The sequence below is a fragment of the Natrix helvetica genome (assembly GCF_964273705.1).
Source record: "Natrix helvetica genome assembly, chromosome: 8".
Taxonomy (NCBI): domain Eukaryota; kingdom Metazoa; phylum Chordata; class Lepidosauria; order Squamata; family Natricidae; genus Natrix; species Natrix helvetica.
Genome location: NC_138559.1, coordinates 26,635,036 through 26,653,908, shown reverse-complemented (window position 1 = coordinate 26,653,908; position 18,873 = coordinate 26,635,036). Strand labels below are relative to the sequence as shown.

Below are 18,873 nucleotides of genomic sequence, written 5' to 3'. Positions count from 1 at the left end.
CAGCTCCCGTACTTTCTCTTTTTCTTTTTATTCTTTTCTTTTTCAGTTTGCGTAGAAACTAAAGAGAAGCTGCAAGAAACTCTGGAAATGCATACACTGTGCTTACCTAGATTAACAGTGATGAAATCCCAATGCTGCTATTCTTAGATCATTCTTTCACTATGAATTAAAAACCCCAATTGCCATATACAATTCCTCTCTATTCTTTTTTTTTTAAAAAGAGGAGTGTAAAACATTCTTATCTCATTCTTTTCAACAGAATACCATTGTGAAAAACATGAACTTTTGTCTAACCACCACTCAGTAACACAATCACAGCTTGCCAGTTGTGAGGATTCGGTTCCCATTGTGGAGGCTCCTGTGTCAGCAATTTGGCTCCAATCCCAGAGCCCCATGGAACAGTTGGTGGAGAAGTCCTTGGTCTTTCAAACATTCCTTCCCTGAGCTACGAAAAAAGAGGCGCACAACTTCCTGGCTGCAAGATTTCTGCACCTTCTGATGCTGCTTGTGGTGCTCATGCACTTTCACTGCCTCCGTCCTAAGGCCTTAATGGAATAATAGAAAAATAAGAAAATAACAGAGCTGGAAGAGACCTTGGAGGGCTTCTAGTCCAGTGGTCACCAATCAGGGGTCTGTGAGAAAATTTTGGTGGTCCACAGAAAAATTATTTGCATTTTTTTACATTGCACTAAATATTTATTTGCATTTTTTATATTGCACTAAATTTTGCACTGAGCAGTGACTCAGTGGCTAAAACGCTGAGCTTATCGATCAGAAAGGTAGACAGTTCAGCGGTTCAAATCCCTAGCGTCGTGTAGCCGAGTGAGCTCCCGTTACTTGCCCCAGCTTCTGCCAAGCTAGCAGTTTGAAAGCATGTATAAAAGTGCAAGTAGAAAAATAGGATCCACCTTTGGTGGGAAAATAACAGCGTTCTGTGCATTTGGTCATGTCAGCCACATGACCACAGAGACGTCTTCGGACAGCGCTGGCTCTTTGGCTTTGAAACAGAGATGAGCACCGGCCCCTAGAGTTGGGAACGACTAGCACATATGTGCGAGGGGAACCTTTACCTTTACCTAAATACTTTTCATCTTTTTTAAAAATTCGTATTAGTGGTCCGCGGGATTTAAAATTATGAATTTAGTGGTTCCTGAAGTCCGAAAGGTTGGAGACCCCTCTGTTATTCCAACCCCCTTGCTCCGGCAGGAAACTTTATCCCATTTCAGACAAGTGGTTGTCCAATCTCTTCTTAAAAACTTCCAGTGATGGAGCAACCACAACTTCTGGAGGCAAGTACGGATGAATTGTTCTCTGTGTCAGGAAATTTCTTCTTACTTCAAAGTTGCTTCTCTCCTTGATTAGTTTCCACCCGTTGCTTCGTGTCCTGCCTTCAAGGGCTTTCGAGAGCAGGCTGACCCCCTCTTATTTCACGGATCTCTACGGCTCCTTTATTGCTCTACATAGGAACCAGCAGGAAATCTCAACTTCCCAATGTGTTGCAATCTGCACCAATAACTTCTAATAAGGGAGGTGTTCTCCCCTCCCCCACCCCGTCCATTAGAGGAATAAGATTATCAGACTTTCTGCAGAAGATGGGTAAGCCCTTCTTCTTAGCCTCCGGTCCCCCTTCTGGGAGGCACAGTGTTAAAATCGAACGTGCATTTTTATTCTATTTATTTATGAAATTTGTTTGCTACCCATTGATATTCACTCTAGCGTATAAAGTCTTTTAAGCTAAATCTAAAATTGTATTAGTGCCATGATTTTATAATTTAAGACAATCTTTATTGTCACTTTTTCTCTGTGAACACACGGGCACACTTTAAGAAATGAAATTCTGGTGCCTGTTCTGAAAAGAATATATTCATATCCATACATATGCTATCTATATTTATCTCTATCTATCTATCTATCTCTCTACACACAGAGATATATACTTGCATACTGTATGTGTGAGAGATTATATGTTTTAGCCAATTTTTGTAACATTTAGGCTACATTATGAGATAGCTATAATGCTGTTTTCCAAAGCTTTCGTCTGTTTGATTGAAGACTGAAATAAACAAACTTGCCTTGAGCTGGCCTGGCCACCTTTTCTCTGGTTTAAACTACACTGACATTTTTGCTAATAAAATAAAATAAAGTAAAGCCAAGGTTATTTTGGCTCCTCCTGCCATTTTCATTCCTATCAGAAATATAACTGCTCCAGATAGCATAAAAGCAGAATTTATTTATTTATTCAATCAATTGTATTTATTAATTAATTTGTCAGTCAAGAGGCTGGTGTGCTACTTCGCATGTGTCAGGATGAAAGCAGAGCTGTCTGGCTACGACCATGAGGTGGGAAACAACCTTTGAATTCAGGCTTAATTAATGGAGTAACTAATTAGTTAATTCATTTTATTTCTATAGCCATCTACCTCAACCATTGATTCTGGGCGGCGTACATCATAAAGCATAAAAACAACCTAATGTTAGTTATGGAAACCATGTGAGCAACGATTATTATTTTTTAATTTTAATTTTAGATTGATGGTAGCACTTACAACGTAGAGTAGAGCAGTGGAGTGGAGTGGAGTAGAGTAGAATAGAATAGAGAAATGTAGAGTAGAGTAGAATAGAGGAATGTAGAGTAGAGTAGAGTAGAGTAGAGTAGAGTAGAGTAGAGTAGAGTAGAGTAGAATAGAATAGAATAGAACAGAACAGAACAGAACAGAACAGAATTATTTTTTGGCCAAGTGTGATTGTACACACAAGGAATTTGTCTTAGTGTGTCCAATCACACTTGGCCAACAAAGAATTCTATTCTATTTTATTCTATCTTCGAATTCTCTCCTCCCCAACAATTGTTTTTGGTCTCATGCCCCCCAACTCGCACAAACCCACATCAGGAGAATGTCTGGCTACAACCATGAAGTGGGAAACAACCTTTGAACTCGGGCTTAAGTAATGAAGTAAATAATTAGTTAATTCATTTTATTTCAATAGCCACCTACCTCAACCATTGATTCTGGGTGGCATACATCCTAAAGCATAAAAATACAACTCAAACAATGCAAAATAAATACTCTATGGTCACCGAGTAAAACTATTGCCATGGGTGTTTATCTCCCCCATCTAAGTGCAACTGTTGGTTATGGAAACCATGTGAGCCACGATTATTATTATTTTTATTTTGTCACATTGTCCCTGGCCATTTTGGCAGCCTGATTCTGACCCCTGCACTGCAAACCGAAAGGTTAGAGATAGAGACAGATACTTAAAAGTTCTGACACTTTGCAGAGACTTTGTGGTACAGTTATAAAGGCAGCATATTAAAAGCATTTGAAAGCCTGCCATTTGGCACTCGTGGCAACATCAAAGGCGAAGTCCCTAATGAACAGCTGCAAGAAAGAAGCAACGTTTCAACATAGAGAGAAAAAAAGGCTTTAATACCACCACCAACAAACTCCAATTCATTTGCATCCCTTTATATGAGCAAAGATTCAGCCCTGTGCGGTATTTTCTCAGACGGAAGGATACGAGCCACCACAAATCTCACCGTCCCATTTTATGCCAGTGCTTTGAATATTTAACAAAACGAAGACAGCTATCAGGACAATCTAATCAGGATTTCTGCCTAACAAAAAAAAAAACAACTCAGCCTAATGATGGGTGAAGGATGATATTTCCAAACTGGAAATATTTGCAAACATGCCCCAAAATGTACTGGAGATGGACCAGAAGCCTAGAAGCCTGACCAGAAGTAATTCCCATAGGAAACACCAGGAGATTCGAGGAGGAGGAGGAGGAAATGGTTTTGGTGATGGAGAGGAGGAGGAGGAGGAAAATAGAGCTGGAAGGGACCTTGGAGGTCTTCTAGTCCAGCCCCATGATCAAGCAGGAGAACCTATACTACGCTATATATTATTATTACATCTGCACTCATCTGTTCTTCACAAAACATCTCTGCTTATTTATCCTGACACTTGAGCGACACTTCCTATCCAGAAAATGACTTTGTAAATGTCTCACCACCTTGTAAATGAACTTATCAAACTTTCTTGTGATCTGAATGAACTAGCTTTGGTAAATTAGCCTGAAATTCGGTATCCACTAAGAGAGTATCTCACAGACTACAGAAATCTAATGTTTATTTATGGTACAATAAAGTTAAAATCAATAGGGATTGAGAATATGGAATAGATATAAATCCAGGTTGTGCCCCAAAACACCTCTGTGGATATCAGCTCAAGAAGTCACAAAAACAGAGAGAATCCTGCATACTTTTCAAATAACTTTGGTGGTCAATAAACAAAAGGATGGCTGGTTCTCTTTAAATCACTGCAATTTGATTTTGTCTTATGGAATGGTTGTTTGCTCCTTCTTTAGATCAGGGGTCTCCAAACTTAACAACTTTGAAGACTTGTGGACTTCAACTCCCAAAATTCCCCAATCAGCCATGCTGGCTGGGGAATTCTGGAGTTGAATTTCACAAACCTTAAAGTTTGGAGACCCCTGCTTTAGATTGATGGTAGCACTTACAATGTAGGATAGGATAGGGAAGGGGAAGGGAGGAAAGTGGAGAGGAGAGGAGAGGGAATGAATGGAATGGAATAGCATAGCATAGCATAGCATAGCATAGAATAGGAATAGAATAAGAAATTAGAATAGAATAGAACAGAATTCTTTATTGGCCAAGTGTGATCGGACACACAAGGAATTTGTCTTTTAAAGCCCTGAATGCTTTAAAACAGGGGTCTCTAACCTTGGCAACTTTAAGACTTGTGGACTTCAACTCCCAGAATTCAGCTCTGCTGGCTGGAGAATTCTGGGAATTAAAATCCGCAAATCTTAAAAGTTGCCAAGGTTGGAGACCCCTGCTTTAAAATACTAAGATTCATCCATCAGCATTAAGTGAAGTGTCCTTTTCAAAAGTTACCTGGACAAAACCGAGATTTCCAAATCTGTATGTCAATATATCCAAATATCTCTGTCAGTTAAGAACATATAGAGAGTGCTCAATGGGAAGATGGAAAGGGAAGAGCCCACCTGCTGCATCCATAAATTAAAGGCTGGCATTTTGTTGTTGTTGTTGTTCAGAATGCTACCTTGGGGTGTCCATATCCCTGAACACAGAACACATCAACCAAAGGGAAATGGTTTCAAAATCCTGTTGAGGCAAGAGGGGGCATCCAGCAAAGATCATAGTCCTACTGAAGGCTTCCCTACCACATCATCTTCTATCTCCTACTTAAGAACAGGGCTGCTACATAAGCACTGCCCTACAGGACCAGATCCCTGGCCCTTCTAGTCCAGAAGAGTTTTCGCAATGGGTAACCAACTGTACCAGAAGGCCAACCAATCACCCAGCAGATGGCCTTCAAAGACAGTCACGCTGCCATCAAAGCTAATAACCACCAAGATTTCGGCTTTCTTTACCCTACTGTAAATAAGACAGACTGCTTTTCTTAATTACATCATGACCTTGAGGGGGTGCTCCTTTGCTGCTCTGCCTCCCTTCCCCTCTTCAAAGAGAAGCCCTCCGCTCTCTTCCCCAAGACAGATGGCTTAGCACCCTTCAAACCAGGATCCTGTCCTCCAAATACTTTATTATTATGCATATGATTCCTTCCCTTCCCCCCCTACCCCATTTCAAGTGATTCAGTTTTTTTAAAAGCCTTCTGCTCAGGAAGTGTGCAGGTCCACAACTGCACAATCATTGGTACCCTTAGCAAGTCTATCACATGCATTTTGGGTCTCCCAAAGTAAGCAGGAGACCCAGGTGACTTCTCACAATGTGTATTGTTAAGAATACAATTGGATTTGGGGGGCGGCAACATCAGAAGAACAAGGCCAGAGAAGGAATAATGGATGGAAACTGACCAAGGAGAGATTTAAGCTAGAAATAAGGAGGAATTTTCTGACAGTGAGAACCATCAACAGATGGAACAGAAGTTGCCTTCGGATGTTGTGGGAGATTCATCACTGGAGGCTTTCAAGAAGAGACTGGACTGGCCTCTGTCAGAAATGGCGTAATGGTCCTGCTTGGGCCCCAGGGGGTTGGACCAGATGACCTACAAGGTCCCTTCCAGCTCTGTTAATCTGTTAAACTGGAAGCCCTGCCTTGTGCAACACACATAACAAAACAGTGTACTTCATTCCCAGCATAAGGAAAATGGTGAAACTAGACAGAGAAACATGGGAGAAATGGTGCCATCCAACCAGGCCCCACTTTCTCTCACACACCCCATGGTAATCTGAGGGCCGCTTGGTTGCTTTCTTGCAAACGTTTCATGACCCAACTAAGTAACATCATCAGTGCACTGTTGGGTCATGAAACGTCTGGAAGGAAACCACCATGCTCAGAGAGCACCAAAGACCCCACATTCAGCCCTGAGCTACAGGTATTCCCCTTTATTGGCCCATGGCTAATTTTTAGGAGAACACAGAACTGTATCTTGCATCTACATTGGTGTTCCACCATTATGACAAAACACAATCTACCCAAATCCTATGCCAAGCTATCTTTTTCTCACTTGACCCAAAACCTATGACAAAAAAACAGAGAGAAGCATGCTAACAGCTTGGGGAGGGCAACTCCCTGGAGCAAAAGTCATGCTTCACTTTGCCTCGACTCCCTGCACAATTCACAACCCTGGAAAAGAATCATTCCTTCAATTGAATCATCATACCGTGCATATTTTCTTCACATCGGCTAAACCTCCTGTCCTGCAAAGATTCTTCCGTTATCAGCTAGATTCCAAGTTCTTAAAATTATCTAGAAGCTGACACATTTAGAAGCCAACACCTCTCTAGAGTGAATGCAATCTGTGTTTAGCTTTTCTTTCAAGAAGAAAAATAAGTTGACAATTCTTAGTGCCAACCTGGGACTTTGTTTCCCCCCTCCCCCAACACTTCCATGCAAAAATGTCATGTTGAGGCCAATCTTGGGTATCATATTCACCATCCTGCCAATGATGGGGTCCTAGTCCCAGAGTCCAAAACAACCTGAAATTTATAGGACGTGCCATTCATTCCCATCCCCTGAAAATATAAGACCTCTGTGGCTTATTCACTGATCAAACTTCTGCTTCTTTTTTTGTGTCTTTTAATGGGTTGACTTTTTTTAAACCTTATCCTATGGAAACCCTGCCTGGATTTAGAATTTAGAATAACAGAGTTGGAAGGGACCTTGGAGGTCTTCTAGTCCAACCCCTTGCTAGGCAGGAAACCCTACATGACTTCAAACAAATGGCTATCCAACGTCTTCTTAATAACTTCCAGTGTTGGGGCATTCACAACTTCTGGAGACAAGCAGTTCCACTGGTTAATTGCTCTAACTGGTCAGGAAGTTTCTCCTCAGTTCTAAGTTGCTTCTCTCCTTGATTAGATTCCACCCATTGCTTCTTGTTTGCTTTGGAGAATAGTTAGACTCCCTCTTCTTTGGGGCAGCCCTTGAGATATCAGAACACTGCTGTCATGTCACCCCTGGTCCTTCTTTTCATAAGACTAGACGTACCCAGTTATGATAGCATACACAAAATGTACAACTTTTATTTGACAACAAATAAAGCAGCAAGAAAGAGCAACCGTATAATTTGAACAATACAGCCCAAAGGCGAGCAGAGGTAGATGGAAGCATTTCATATTGACTCATCAGTCCCTACATTACAATAACAACCTTACAATCACACTATCAATGTGGAGTGAAGGAAGACCTGTGTGAACAACACAATCAATCTGCAGCTGCATCAGGGCCCCTGGGGATGTGTAAGTGCAGATCGCAACAAGGTTAGATATTGTAACAAAGGCCAAGGGGAAGAAAATCAGTAACATATTTTGTGTTTTGACAACAGGATCCACAAAAGCTCATGCAACAATGCATGTTTCTCATTTCAAGGAGTTGTTTGTGTTTTTTTAAATTATAGCATTTTTATTTAGTTTTGTTGATTTCTGTTACAACGGTGTCTTTCTGATACAGTAGCATCTTATTCCTATTATCTTTTTGATTTGTCCATATTGTGGAAAGTAATTGATTAGCATGAAGGAGCTGGATACCTAAAGCTTGCTGAACACGATTGCTAGCTAGATTAATGTATTTTCTTGGTATACACAATGCTCGACTTATGATCACAATTGAGCCAAAAATTTCCATCTTTAAGCAAGACAGTTGTTAAGTGAACTTTCCCCTGTTTTACAACCTTTCTTGCCACAGTTGTTAAGTGAATCACGGAAATTGTTAAGTCAACAATATGCTGACTCTGTAAACCGCTTAGAGAGGGCTGCAAAACACTGTGAAGTGGTATATAAGTCTAAGTGCTACTGTTAGTAACACGGTCGTTAAGTGAATCTGGCTTCACCCTTTGACTTTTGCCTATCAGAAGATCGCAAAGATGACTACATGACCCAGCGAGCGTCATAAATACATGCCCGTTATCAAGCCACCGAATTTTGATCATGTATCCCTGGGAATACTGCAACGGTCGTAAGTGTGAAAAATGATCATAAGTCTTTTTTTCGGTGTAACTTCAAACAGTCACTAAACAAATGCTTGTCAACTGAGGACTACCTGTACCATCAACCATAAAAGTCTGTAGAGGTTCTCAGCCATCCAGATCATGGTTGTATCAAAGGTGCTTTTTTCAGAATTCTCTACAGACTTTATAGCTATACAATTTGGGATGAAGACCCTTTGAATGGGGTGTGAGCAGGAATGGATTTCCAGAGGGAAAAAAATGCAGACTACAGGAACCATTTGCACCACTCAGGTGACCCTGAGGACACAGATAAATCTCTCCAAGTGGCCTCAACGACCCTCTCAAAAGATGCAAAGGACCAGCTGTCTGCAAGGAGTATCAATCCTTCCCTTCCCTTCTGTCCAGTTCAGAGCTGAAGAAGCTTCTTGGATAAGAAGCGAAACGCCTTCAAAGAAAAAAACCAGAAAGTCCAGTTGCTTCCTGAAAAAGCACCTTTGGGACATCAACTGTAAACAAACAAAATACTAAGCTGCAAAGAGATATCGCCACCAGAGGCTAGAGCTAACTGACGTACAAATTTTTTACGTAACCTGCGAGTGCGCAGCCAACTCTGCACCACAGGTGGACCATGGGTAGCCTATCAACCACCTTGTGCCTGCTAGCAGATAATGTCAAAGAACTCCGGTAGACTTGATAAGAAGCAATGGAAGCAACTTCCAGTGGAAAAAAAAATAAAACCAAATAAACAATCAGCCGTGTGAGATAATCCCTCCAAGGGTTTCCCAACTGATATGCTTTGGAGGGCACATGGACAGAGTCAATAACATAGGCCACTCTCTTAAATTTTCAACGTCCTCAAATAATGTAAGGGGACGCCAACAATGCCCACATAAACAATTATCAAACATTAATTCAAGATCAGGTGAAGGGTTAATACCACTTTATAATGCCTTGGTAAGGCCACACTTGGAATACAGCATCCAGTTTTGGTCGCCACGATGTAGAAAAGATGTGGAGACTCTAGAAAGAGTGCAGAGAAGAGCAACAAAGAGGATTAGGAGACTGGAGGCTAAAACATAGGAAGAACGGTTGCAGGAACTGGGTATGTCTAGTTTGATGAAAAGAAGGACTAGGGGAGACATGATAGCAGAGTTCCAATATCTCAACTTGGAGCTTTGTGTGTGTCCTCAGGGTCACCTGAGTGGTGCAAATGGTTCCTGTATTTTTTTCCTCTGAAAATCCGTTCCTCCTCCCAAACCATTCAAAGGGTTTCCATCCCAAATTGTATAGCTAAAGGTCCTAGCAGACCACAGGAACCATTTGCACCACTCAGGTGACCCTGAGGACACAGATAAGCTTCCAAGTGGCCTCAACGACCCTCTAAAAGGATGCAAATGACCAACTGTCTACAAGGAGTATCAATCCTTCCATTCTCCACCATCCAATCAGAGCTGAGGAAGCTTCTTGGATGAGAAGTGAAATGTCTTCAAGGAAAAACCAGAAAGTTCAAGTTGCCTCTTGAAAAAAGGACCTTTGGGACAAGACACAATTCCAACACAGGCCAGTGGCTGCAACGCACAGTTGTACAATGCCCTTACCTGTATCAGGTGGGACGTGTGCATCACTCTCGCGCAACGAGAAGGCTTGGGAGTTACCACCACATTGCAAGTTGACCATGGCACTGAATGGAAGACTGGCACTGATATATCAGGCCCACCTGGCAGGTGGTAAGCCCAGTGGGAGTAGAACAACTAGGGCTGTGGGTGCACCAGGGAGGGGAAGGGCGTGGCTGAGAGGTCACCTGTCCAAGAAGGGCAATTTGCAGGCTTTCTCTCTGGCCTTGTCCATCAAAAGTTGGGTGGAAGGCCCCCTCGCCAGCTAGGACTGTCAAAGGGGCACTTGGGGGCGGGGGTCTATGCCCATGGAAAGATGACTGGGAGTCACCTCTCCAGCCCTTCCCATCGAAGGGGGCAATCTGAGGAAACCTCACTGGCCCTGCTGGTGAGTCCCATAGGGAGGGGGGTCACCACTCCAGTCAAACCCCTCCAAGTATGCTAATCCAGGGGAGACCCAATTCGGGGTTGGGGGTATCTTGGAGACAGGTGGTGGTGGCGGCAATTGCCTATGTCTTCGCTTGCCCAGCTGTTGGGGTGCCAAGGGGCTCTGAATGATGCCCAGAAGACCCCTTGAGGAAGGGGAAGGGCGACGCTTGACAGGTCCTTTTGTTTGTGTGTCCCCCCCCCCTCAAATGAGCAAGTCTTCGCCATGCCTCCCCCTCCCACAGAGGCTCAGCTGCTCGCAGGAGCCGAGCTGGGAGCCTTTGCTCAGGCGGGCGCCCACTTGGAGAAGCTCGGGCAGACCCTGGGCGCGGCGGCGCGAGCGCAGCAGCTGCGGAGCCCAACGGCATTTCCCGCCCGGCCGCCGAGGCGCTCTGATTGGCCCAGACAACCGTCAAAAACGCCCAGCTCTCCCGCCCCTAACCCCACCCCCTCTTCTTCTTCCCCGGGCCCGGGGCTTGCTCGCTCTTCCCGCGGCGGAGGCGCGCGCCTGGTTCGGCTCGCAAGACCCAGGAGGGGCGGCCTCGGGGGCGCGCATCTTTTCCGACAAGCCCTTTTTGTTGTTGTTATTGCTCTCTCCGTCCCCCGCATAGATTTGGGGAGGGGGTCTTTTCGCCTTAGTCCCGCTTGCACGGAGTTTTTTTTTCTCCCCGCGCCCCCTTCGGCTGAACCCCACCCCTCGCCTTTGGCTTCGCCGGCGCCGACCCCGGAGACCCCCACACACCCAATCCCACCTCCCACATTCCTCGCCCAGCGCTTTGCAAACTCCAACCCGCCCTCCGCTTCTCTTCCCACCCGGGAATCGCCCGCCGCCGCCGCCGCCACCCCCTCCCCAAAGCCAAGGTGGGCGCTTCTGCCAGCAAGCCCCGCTAATGAATTAAATTACAGATAATTGGACGCTGAGAAATGACAACGGCTGTGGGGGGGAGAAGGGATCATCCGCCAGTCACCCGAGGGGCGGGGAGGGGGAAGGGGAGGGGGGATGGAAAGGCAGCCCTTTGCCCTCTTCCACGGCGGCACCGCGAACCCCTCCACGCAGCCGCCGCCGCCGCCGCCTCCCTCCATTGTCTGCAGTTGGCACGCGAGCCAGACTCGGCATCACCCGCGCGCACGGAGGGGCTAATCCCCTGCCCCACATCTGCACCTGCCCCCTACAAACGCGCAGCTGATTTACACACAGAGACACAAACACACACACAGACACATACACCCCAAAAGGCGCCTGGGCCGTCTCCACTCCCGCCCCCCCCCCCCGCCCCGCGCACGCCCTTGTTGCACGCCCTTCTCAGCCCCCTCACCCCGCCCTCGCCTGTCAAACGCCCCCCCCGCGCGCCAGCATCCCCCGCCCCACCCCCCGGTCCCAACCAATCCCTCAATTTTGCATGCTGGTTTGAATGAGGGCTACGTTGCTAGGAGCGGGGCATCACCCAGCAGCACGCCGGGGGTTGGGTGGATATAGGGGTGGATGGGGTGCGCCGGGGTTTCCCAACCCCCCTCCCACGCCCCCGTCCCGAGGGTCCTCCCTGCTTCCCTGCCGGCTGCGCCCGCACCCACTTTGGGGGAGGGGTCGCCTTGCAAGATGCGTGCAATTCTGCAGCCCGTTTAGCGGAGCCCGGTGGACGGCACGACGGGTGCCCCCCAACCCTCCCCCCCAGGTGCCAAGGCCATTGTTTCCGCTCAAGATGCCAGGGCGGCTTTCTCCCCACGATCAGGCGAGGAAGGGAGAGGAGGGGTCGGTCCCAGATTTTGCCCTCCGAAGCCCGCTAGCGCCCTGGCATGGCACCGAGCCTCCAAGCCGGGGAGGGAAGCAGGGGGGGACGGGACAAGGGCGAGGCAAGCCAAGGGGGTCTCCCTCTCCCCCCCCCCCGCCCCAAAAGAGGCAGCGTCTTGCCTCCCAGGTGAGACGTCCTGCAAAGCGCCCGCGGCGCCACCGGGCAGCGAAGCCAACATCCCCCGGGGCTTGGCACGGGAGGGAAGGGGGTCCGGCGTCGCCCCCTCTGGCAAATACACCTCCCCTACATACACACACGCATCCATAAAGCAGGAGAGGTACCTGCGGTGCCCAGGAGAAGCCAAGTCCAGACGAGGTCCGTGCATCGGAGCATGGTCACCGGCCGGCCGCCGCGGGAGTTGCGCTGCATAGATGCTATTTTTCCCTGGACAGCTACAGCTGCGGCTCTTGCCGGCTTGGTCTCTTTTCCCCCTTCTTCAATAGGGACCTGGGTGGGTCAACCCGGGAGAGATGCCAGGCGAGGAGGAAAGAGGGGGGGAGGAAAAAAGGGGGGGAAGCAAAACCTCCGGAATGGCCCAACCGACCTCGCTCTGCAGACCTGCCCCGTTTCTTAGCTATCGGGAGGGAGAAATGAGTTTGGTTTTTTTTTTCTTCTCCCCCCCCCTTTTTTATTATTTTATCCAGCGGCTTCCGAGCTGCTTTCGGGAGCCGATCAGAGAATGAGTGACAGTCCCAGCCTCAGCACGCGGGCAGGAGCAAGCAGATCCCTGCGCTGTCCCGGCTTTGGGGAGGGAGGGAGGGAGGCGGGCGCGGCACTGCGTTGTGTTCTTCCACCCAGACTGGCCAGCGAAATAGTTCAGTGCAAGAGACAGCATCCAGGAGGATGCTTGGGGAGGGTGGGGGGAGAGAGAGAGAGAGAAAGAGGAGGAAAAGCAGGCGGAAACTGCCTAGAAAAGGTGGACTGGCTGGCTGGTGGAGGATCTGGATTCTTTCCCACTTCAAATAAAATAAATAAGGCTGTTTCTCCCCCCCCCCCCCCTTTCCCTTCCTCTATCTCCTCCTCCTCCTCCTCCTTTTAATTTTCCCCTTTGCAGAGAAATGTGCACATTTCCACAGGGGTTCTTTTTACTGTGGTTAGGGGGAGAAAAATACCAATACATTTTTTTAAAAAATGTGGAAGGGTTTGTGTATGTGTGTGTAAGAGTAGGCATGCTTGAGGGTGGGGTGTTTTTCCTCCCCTCTCTCATTTATCCCCCAACATGTAAACACAAGTAAACACTGTTTTTACTTTGCTGTCTATGGGAAACATACACAACTCCGAAGACATGAAAACAGGGGAAGCCAACTCGCTTGCCAAAGGCCAAAGCCACGGACCTCAAATGTTTGGGGTTGAAATTGAAACCAAACTCAAAATAACATTTGGACCAGTGGGAATGGGAGGGGCGTGTCCCCAACAGACATTTGGACAGAATGTAGCATCTCAAGACCCTCTGGAGGAAAATCATGCCCACCAGCTGAACCCCTGAACGTAGATTTCAAAGCAGTTCTACGAAAGAGGTCGACTCCAGGCCAACCTGGGCATCTTCAAAGCGATTGGGACCAGGGGTGAAATCCAGCAGGTTGTGACAGGTTCTGGACAACCGGTAGCAGAAATTTTAAGTAGTTCAGAGAATCGGCAAATGCCACCTCTGGCTGACCCCAGAGTGGGGAGGGAATGGAGATTTTGCAGTATCCTTCCCCTGCCATGCCCACCAAGCCACGCCCACAGGACCGGTAGTAAAAAATTTACATTTCACCACTGATTGGCACCACTAAAGCTCCCAGAATTCCTGAACGGGCTGATGGACCACTTTGTACATGAAATCCTGATCCATCTGGAACTATCAAGTTGGGGGATTTCCTTAGAACAGTGGTTCTCAACCTTCCCAATGCCGTGACCCTTTAATACAGTTCCTCTTGTTGTGGTGACCCCCAACCATAGAGGAGTGGTGTCTCGGTTCCTGTCTTAACCCCAAAGACAAAATCCAGCTAGAAAACCAGGGAGTCTACAAAATACCATGCAAAATCTGCCCAGCAATATACATAGGACAAACAAACAGGAGGATAAATGCACGCATCACAGAACACAAGAACGCAGTAAGAAAAAAAGAAAAAACTTCTTCCCTTTTCCAGCACCTTAAAGCTACAGGACATGAAATCAACTTTGAAGGAGCCAGGTTAATCTCCAAAACAGAACACCTCCACAAGAGAATAATCATGGAAGCCATCGAAATAGAGAAACACCCCCACAGCATGAACAAACATGATGATGCCTCCCGCCTACCAAACATCTGGAAACTAGCCCTAGCCAACAAACGAACACCACCCACCACCCAAGCCGTTACAATGCAAAACAACAATGCACACACAGCCTGCATCAATCAGCACCAATCTACCAATCATGATACAACCACACAACCAATCATTCCACTTACTGAAACAAAGCCAGCACCCCATCCCCTCCCACCAAGACTTACAGAAAGACGGCAACTCCGTTCCCATTTTAAGCCCACGCTTGAAGATGGCAGGTGAGATCCTGCCGAAACGTTGCAAAGACAATCTCAACCTTACACGGGAAAAGACCCGAATACGACAAAACCAGCATACCTACACCCGTGAATATATATATATATATATATATATATATATATATATATATATATATATATATATATATATATATATATATATATATATATATATATATATATATATATATATATATATATATACACACACACACACACACACACACACACACACACACATACATACATACATCAAATATGTGGTAATGTATAAACAAATATGGAATAATATCAAACATTTTTAAAATGTATACTAACTTTCATTATTGTTGTTAGTTGCGAAGTCGTCTCTGACCCATCGCAACCCCATGCATGGATCATGTTCGTCCAGGTCTTCCTGTCTTCTACCATCTCCTGGAGTCCATTTAAGCTCACGCCGACTCCTTCGGTGACTCCATCCAGCCACCTCATTCTGTGTGTCATTCCCTTCTTCTTTTGCCCTCCATCGTGGCTCTTCTCGAGGGAGTCTTCCATTATAGTATCGATTGTATAGCCATCAAAGTATTTACTTATTGGTTTTTCTTTCTCATGTAGACCATATTTCACCTAATTCCACTCCCTTAACCTCAATATCTGTCATTTAACCATTTGTAGAATAGTTCCCATGTTATAAAATAATCTAAATCTTCTTTTCCTTCAATTCTTAGGGTTAACCTATCCATCTCTGCACATTCCAGAATTTTTTGGATTATAATATCATCTGCAGGGGTTTCTGGGTTTTTCCAACATTATGTGCATGCAAATTTGATCACATGACCCCGGGGAGGTTGGAATGGCCATAACCACAAAGGCTGGTTGTAAATCACTGTTTACGGCACCATACTAACTTCAAGCAGTTGCTAAACAATAAAAATAATAATAATAATAATAATAATAATAATAATAATAATAATAATAATAAAAAATATTTATTTCTTAGCCGCACCCTCTCCCGAAGGACTCGGGGCGGCGTACAATGAAACATATGAAATAAATATGTGGACAAAACAAACATATAACAGAGACATATACCGAGACATACACAAGGAGGAGGTCGGCTGATAAATAAAACAATTAAAATACAGTATTTAAAAACCCCTAGATAATTAAATATAATTAAAATACCCAGTAAAAACCCGTCAGGAGCGATATGGTTGGATCAAAGTTGAGCCAGGCCAGCTGCTTGGAATAGGTGGGTCTTAAGCTTAATACGAAAGGAGCGGAGGTCAGAGGTATTCCTAATATCCGGAGGGAGGTCATTCCACAGGGCTGGGCCCGCCACAGAGAAGGCTCTACTCCCAGGCGCCGCCCCCTGACACTGTCTAGTGGACGGCACCTGGAGGAGGCCCTCTCTGTGCGAGCGAATTGGTCGCAGGGATGTATGGGGCAGAATACGATCCCGCAAGTAACTAGGTCCTGAGCCATGGAGCGCTTTAAAGATTATTATCAAAACCTTGAAACGCACCCGATAGACCACAGGAAGCCAGTGCAGCTCACGCAGGAGCGGTGTCACATGGGAGTACCTAGTACTCCCCATAATTACCCGCGCAGCTGCGTTCTGGACCAACTGTAGCCTCCGGGTGCATTTCAAGGGAAGCCCCATGTAGAGAGCGTTACAGTAGTCCAAGCGAGACGTCACCAGCGCATGAGTGACTGTGCGTAAGGCGTCCCGGTCCAGTAGGGGGCGCAATTGACGCACCAGGCGAACCTGGTGGAACGCCCCCCTTGCCACGGCTGTCACATGGTCATCCATGGACAGCCGGGCATCCAGGAGGACGCCCAAATTGCACGCCCGCTCCACGGGGGCAAGTTGAATGCCCCCAATGGCCAATGATGGAATTAATTGGCTGAACCGGGGAGCTGGTACCCACAGCCACTCCGTCTTGGAGGGGTTGAGCTTGAGTCGGTTGTCATCCATCCAGATCCGTACGGCTTCCACACACCGGGACATCACTTCGATGGCCTCGTTGGGGTGGTTCGGGGTGGAAAAGTACAGCTGAGTATCATCAGCGTACAGATGGTATCCCACCCCGAAACCACGGATGATCTCACCCAGCGGCTTCATATATGTGTTGAAGAGGAGTGGCGAGAGGACCGACCCCTGTGGCACCCCACAAGTAAGGGGGCGTAGGGTCGACCTCTCTTCTCCTGCCAACACACGCTGCGTCCGGTCAGAAAGGTAGGAGCCGAACCACCGCAAAACGGTGCCCCGGACCTCCAACCCCTCCAGCCGGCGCAGCAGGATACCATGGTCGATGGTATCAAAAGCCGCCGAGAGGTCTAATAGGACCAGGATAGAGGAACAACCTCTGTCTCTGGCCCTCCAGAGATCATCCACCAACGCGACCAAGGCCGTCTCCGTGCTGTGACCGGGGCGGAAGCCGGACTGGCGCGGGTCTAGATAATCATTTTCCTCCAGATGTCGTGGAAACTGGTAGGCCACCACACTCTCTACAACCTTCGCCAAAAAGGGAAGGTTGGAGACAGGACGATAATTGGCCAGCTCCAAAGGGTCCAGGGAAGGCTTCTTGAGCAAGGGTCTCACCACCGCCTCTTTCAAGGCGGCCGGGAGAGACCCCTCGCTCAGCGAAGCATTCACTAGGCCCAGGAGCCAGTCTCGTGTAACCTCCCAGGATGCCAGTACAAGCCAGGAGGGGCACGGGTCCAATAAACATGTGGTGGGTTGCAGTCGTCCACGCAATCTGTCCAAATCCTCGATGGCAACCAAGTCAAACTCCTCCCAGATCGATACCTCAAGACTCAAATGGTTGTTAAGTCCAGGATTGACTGTGTGCTGAGCGTTGAGTTAGAAAATAATTCCCACGAAATGCCAGGAAGGCTGAACTAACTACCTTTGCAAAATCAGCCCCATCTTACTTGCTCATGTTGTTAAAACCATGGATAGAAATGCAATCCTCAGAAATTTAGCTTAGCCCGTGCAATGTTTTTTTTTCTCCCTTCTATATTTAATTATTCACAGAGCCACCCAGGAGAGGATCTATGTGAAGATTTTGTTGTGATAGTCTCACAAGAGGCAACACTGGGAAAGGGAGAGGAAGACACAAAAAGAGACTAAATGAAAGGTGCCTGAGGTTCAGCTAATTGGAGGGAGGGGGAAACCCAATTATTTTCCACCAGTAACTTCATTTTACCTAAAATACTAGAAAATGCTTTGGTTGAAAATGCCCCTTTGTCATAACACGCAACATAATTTGAGATGATTAACTGTTCTTTCTGCTAAAAAAGAGGCTTGAAAAATGGAGGTAATTGTTTGCTTTTTGATTGCCAAGGGAATAATCAGAACTGCAAGATGGCATGTCAAAGAGAGCAGACCGACAAGTGTAAACTAATTTGCCCATCTTATTAAACATAATTTGTTGTTTTCTTTTTTCCTTTTAAAAAGAAAAGCAGAGAGGGAAAACTACGTGTAGGCAAGGCACAGAGGCCAGCTCCCTGGACTTTTATCTGCTGCTGAAAGACTTAAGAGCGCCTGAATGGGAAATCCAAGTGACACAACCTTGTTCAGATTTACACACTGCACTAAGCTCTAAGGCTGCTGTTGCGGTTTTAGCATGCTGTGAAAGCCAGCCAATTGTGGCTCATAAATCATGATTTATGGCTTAGGAGATTGTTTCCCAGCCTGGGCACGTACTCTCAATATGTGGACCAACTCCCCAAATTCTCATTCCTTCAGTTGAGGGATGTGAAATCTATAAAGGATGTGTGGTTGGCTTATCACAATGTACAAACCAAGGTAGTATTATGGTTTGTCCAAGAGTCTTGACTAAAATAAGCTATAAAGCTATAATGTAAGATGCGGTTTGTCCCCACCTCTGCTTTCTTAACAAGTTCTAATTCATGAATTCACCTTGGTGTTTTGGTTCTCATTCATCACAAGTCATTGGAGCTGAACTGGTATCGCTCATGGAGCAGAGATATTCCCTGAGCATATCCTGGAATACCCCCAAATGCCTTCACTGTTGTATTGTGGACAGTTGTAGCTTCCCAATGCTCTTCAA

The 18,873-nt window shown here is 46.4% G+C and overlaps 1 protein-coding gene across 5 annotated transcripts in view; it reads right to left on the bottom strand.

Moving 5' to 3' along the window:
• The window catches only part of NCAM1 (neural cell adhesion molecule 1), a 158,481-nt gene extending 145,505 nt beyond the window's left edge, over nt 1-12,976 (bottom strand). For all 5 annotated transcript variants that reach the window (XM_081960616.1, XM_081960618.1, XM_081960617.1 and 2 more), the window contains exon 1: nt 12,570-12,976. In XM_081960616.1, coding sequence (XP_081816742.1) covers nt 12,570-12,657 — 88 coding nt within the window. In that variant the 5' untranslated portion in view covers nt 12,658-12,976. The remainder of the gene's footprint in view (nt 1-12,569) is intronic.
• Nucleotides 12,977-18,873: the final 5,897 nt, after the last annotated feature.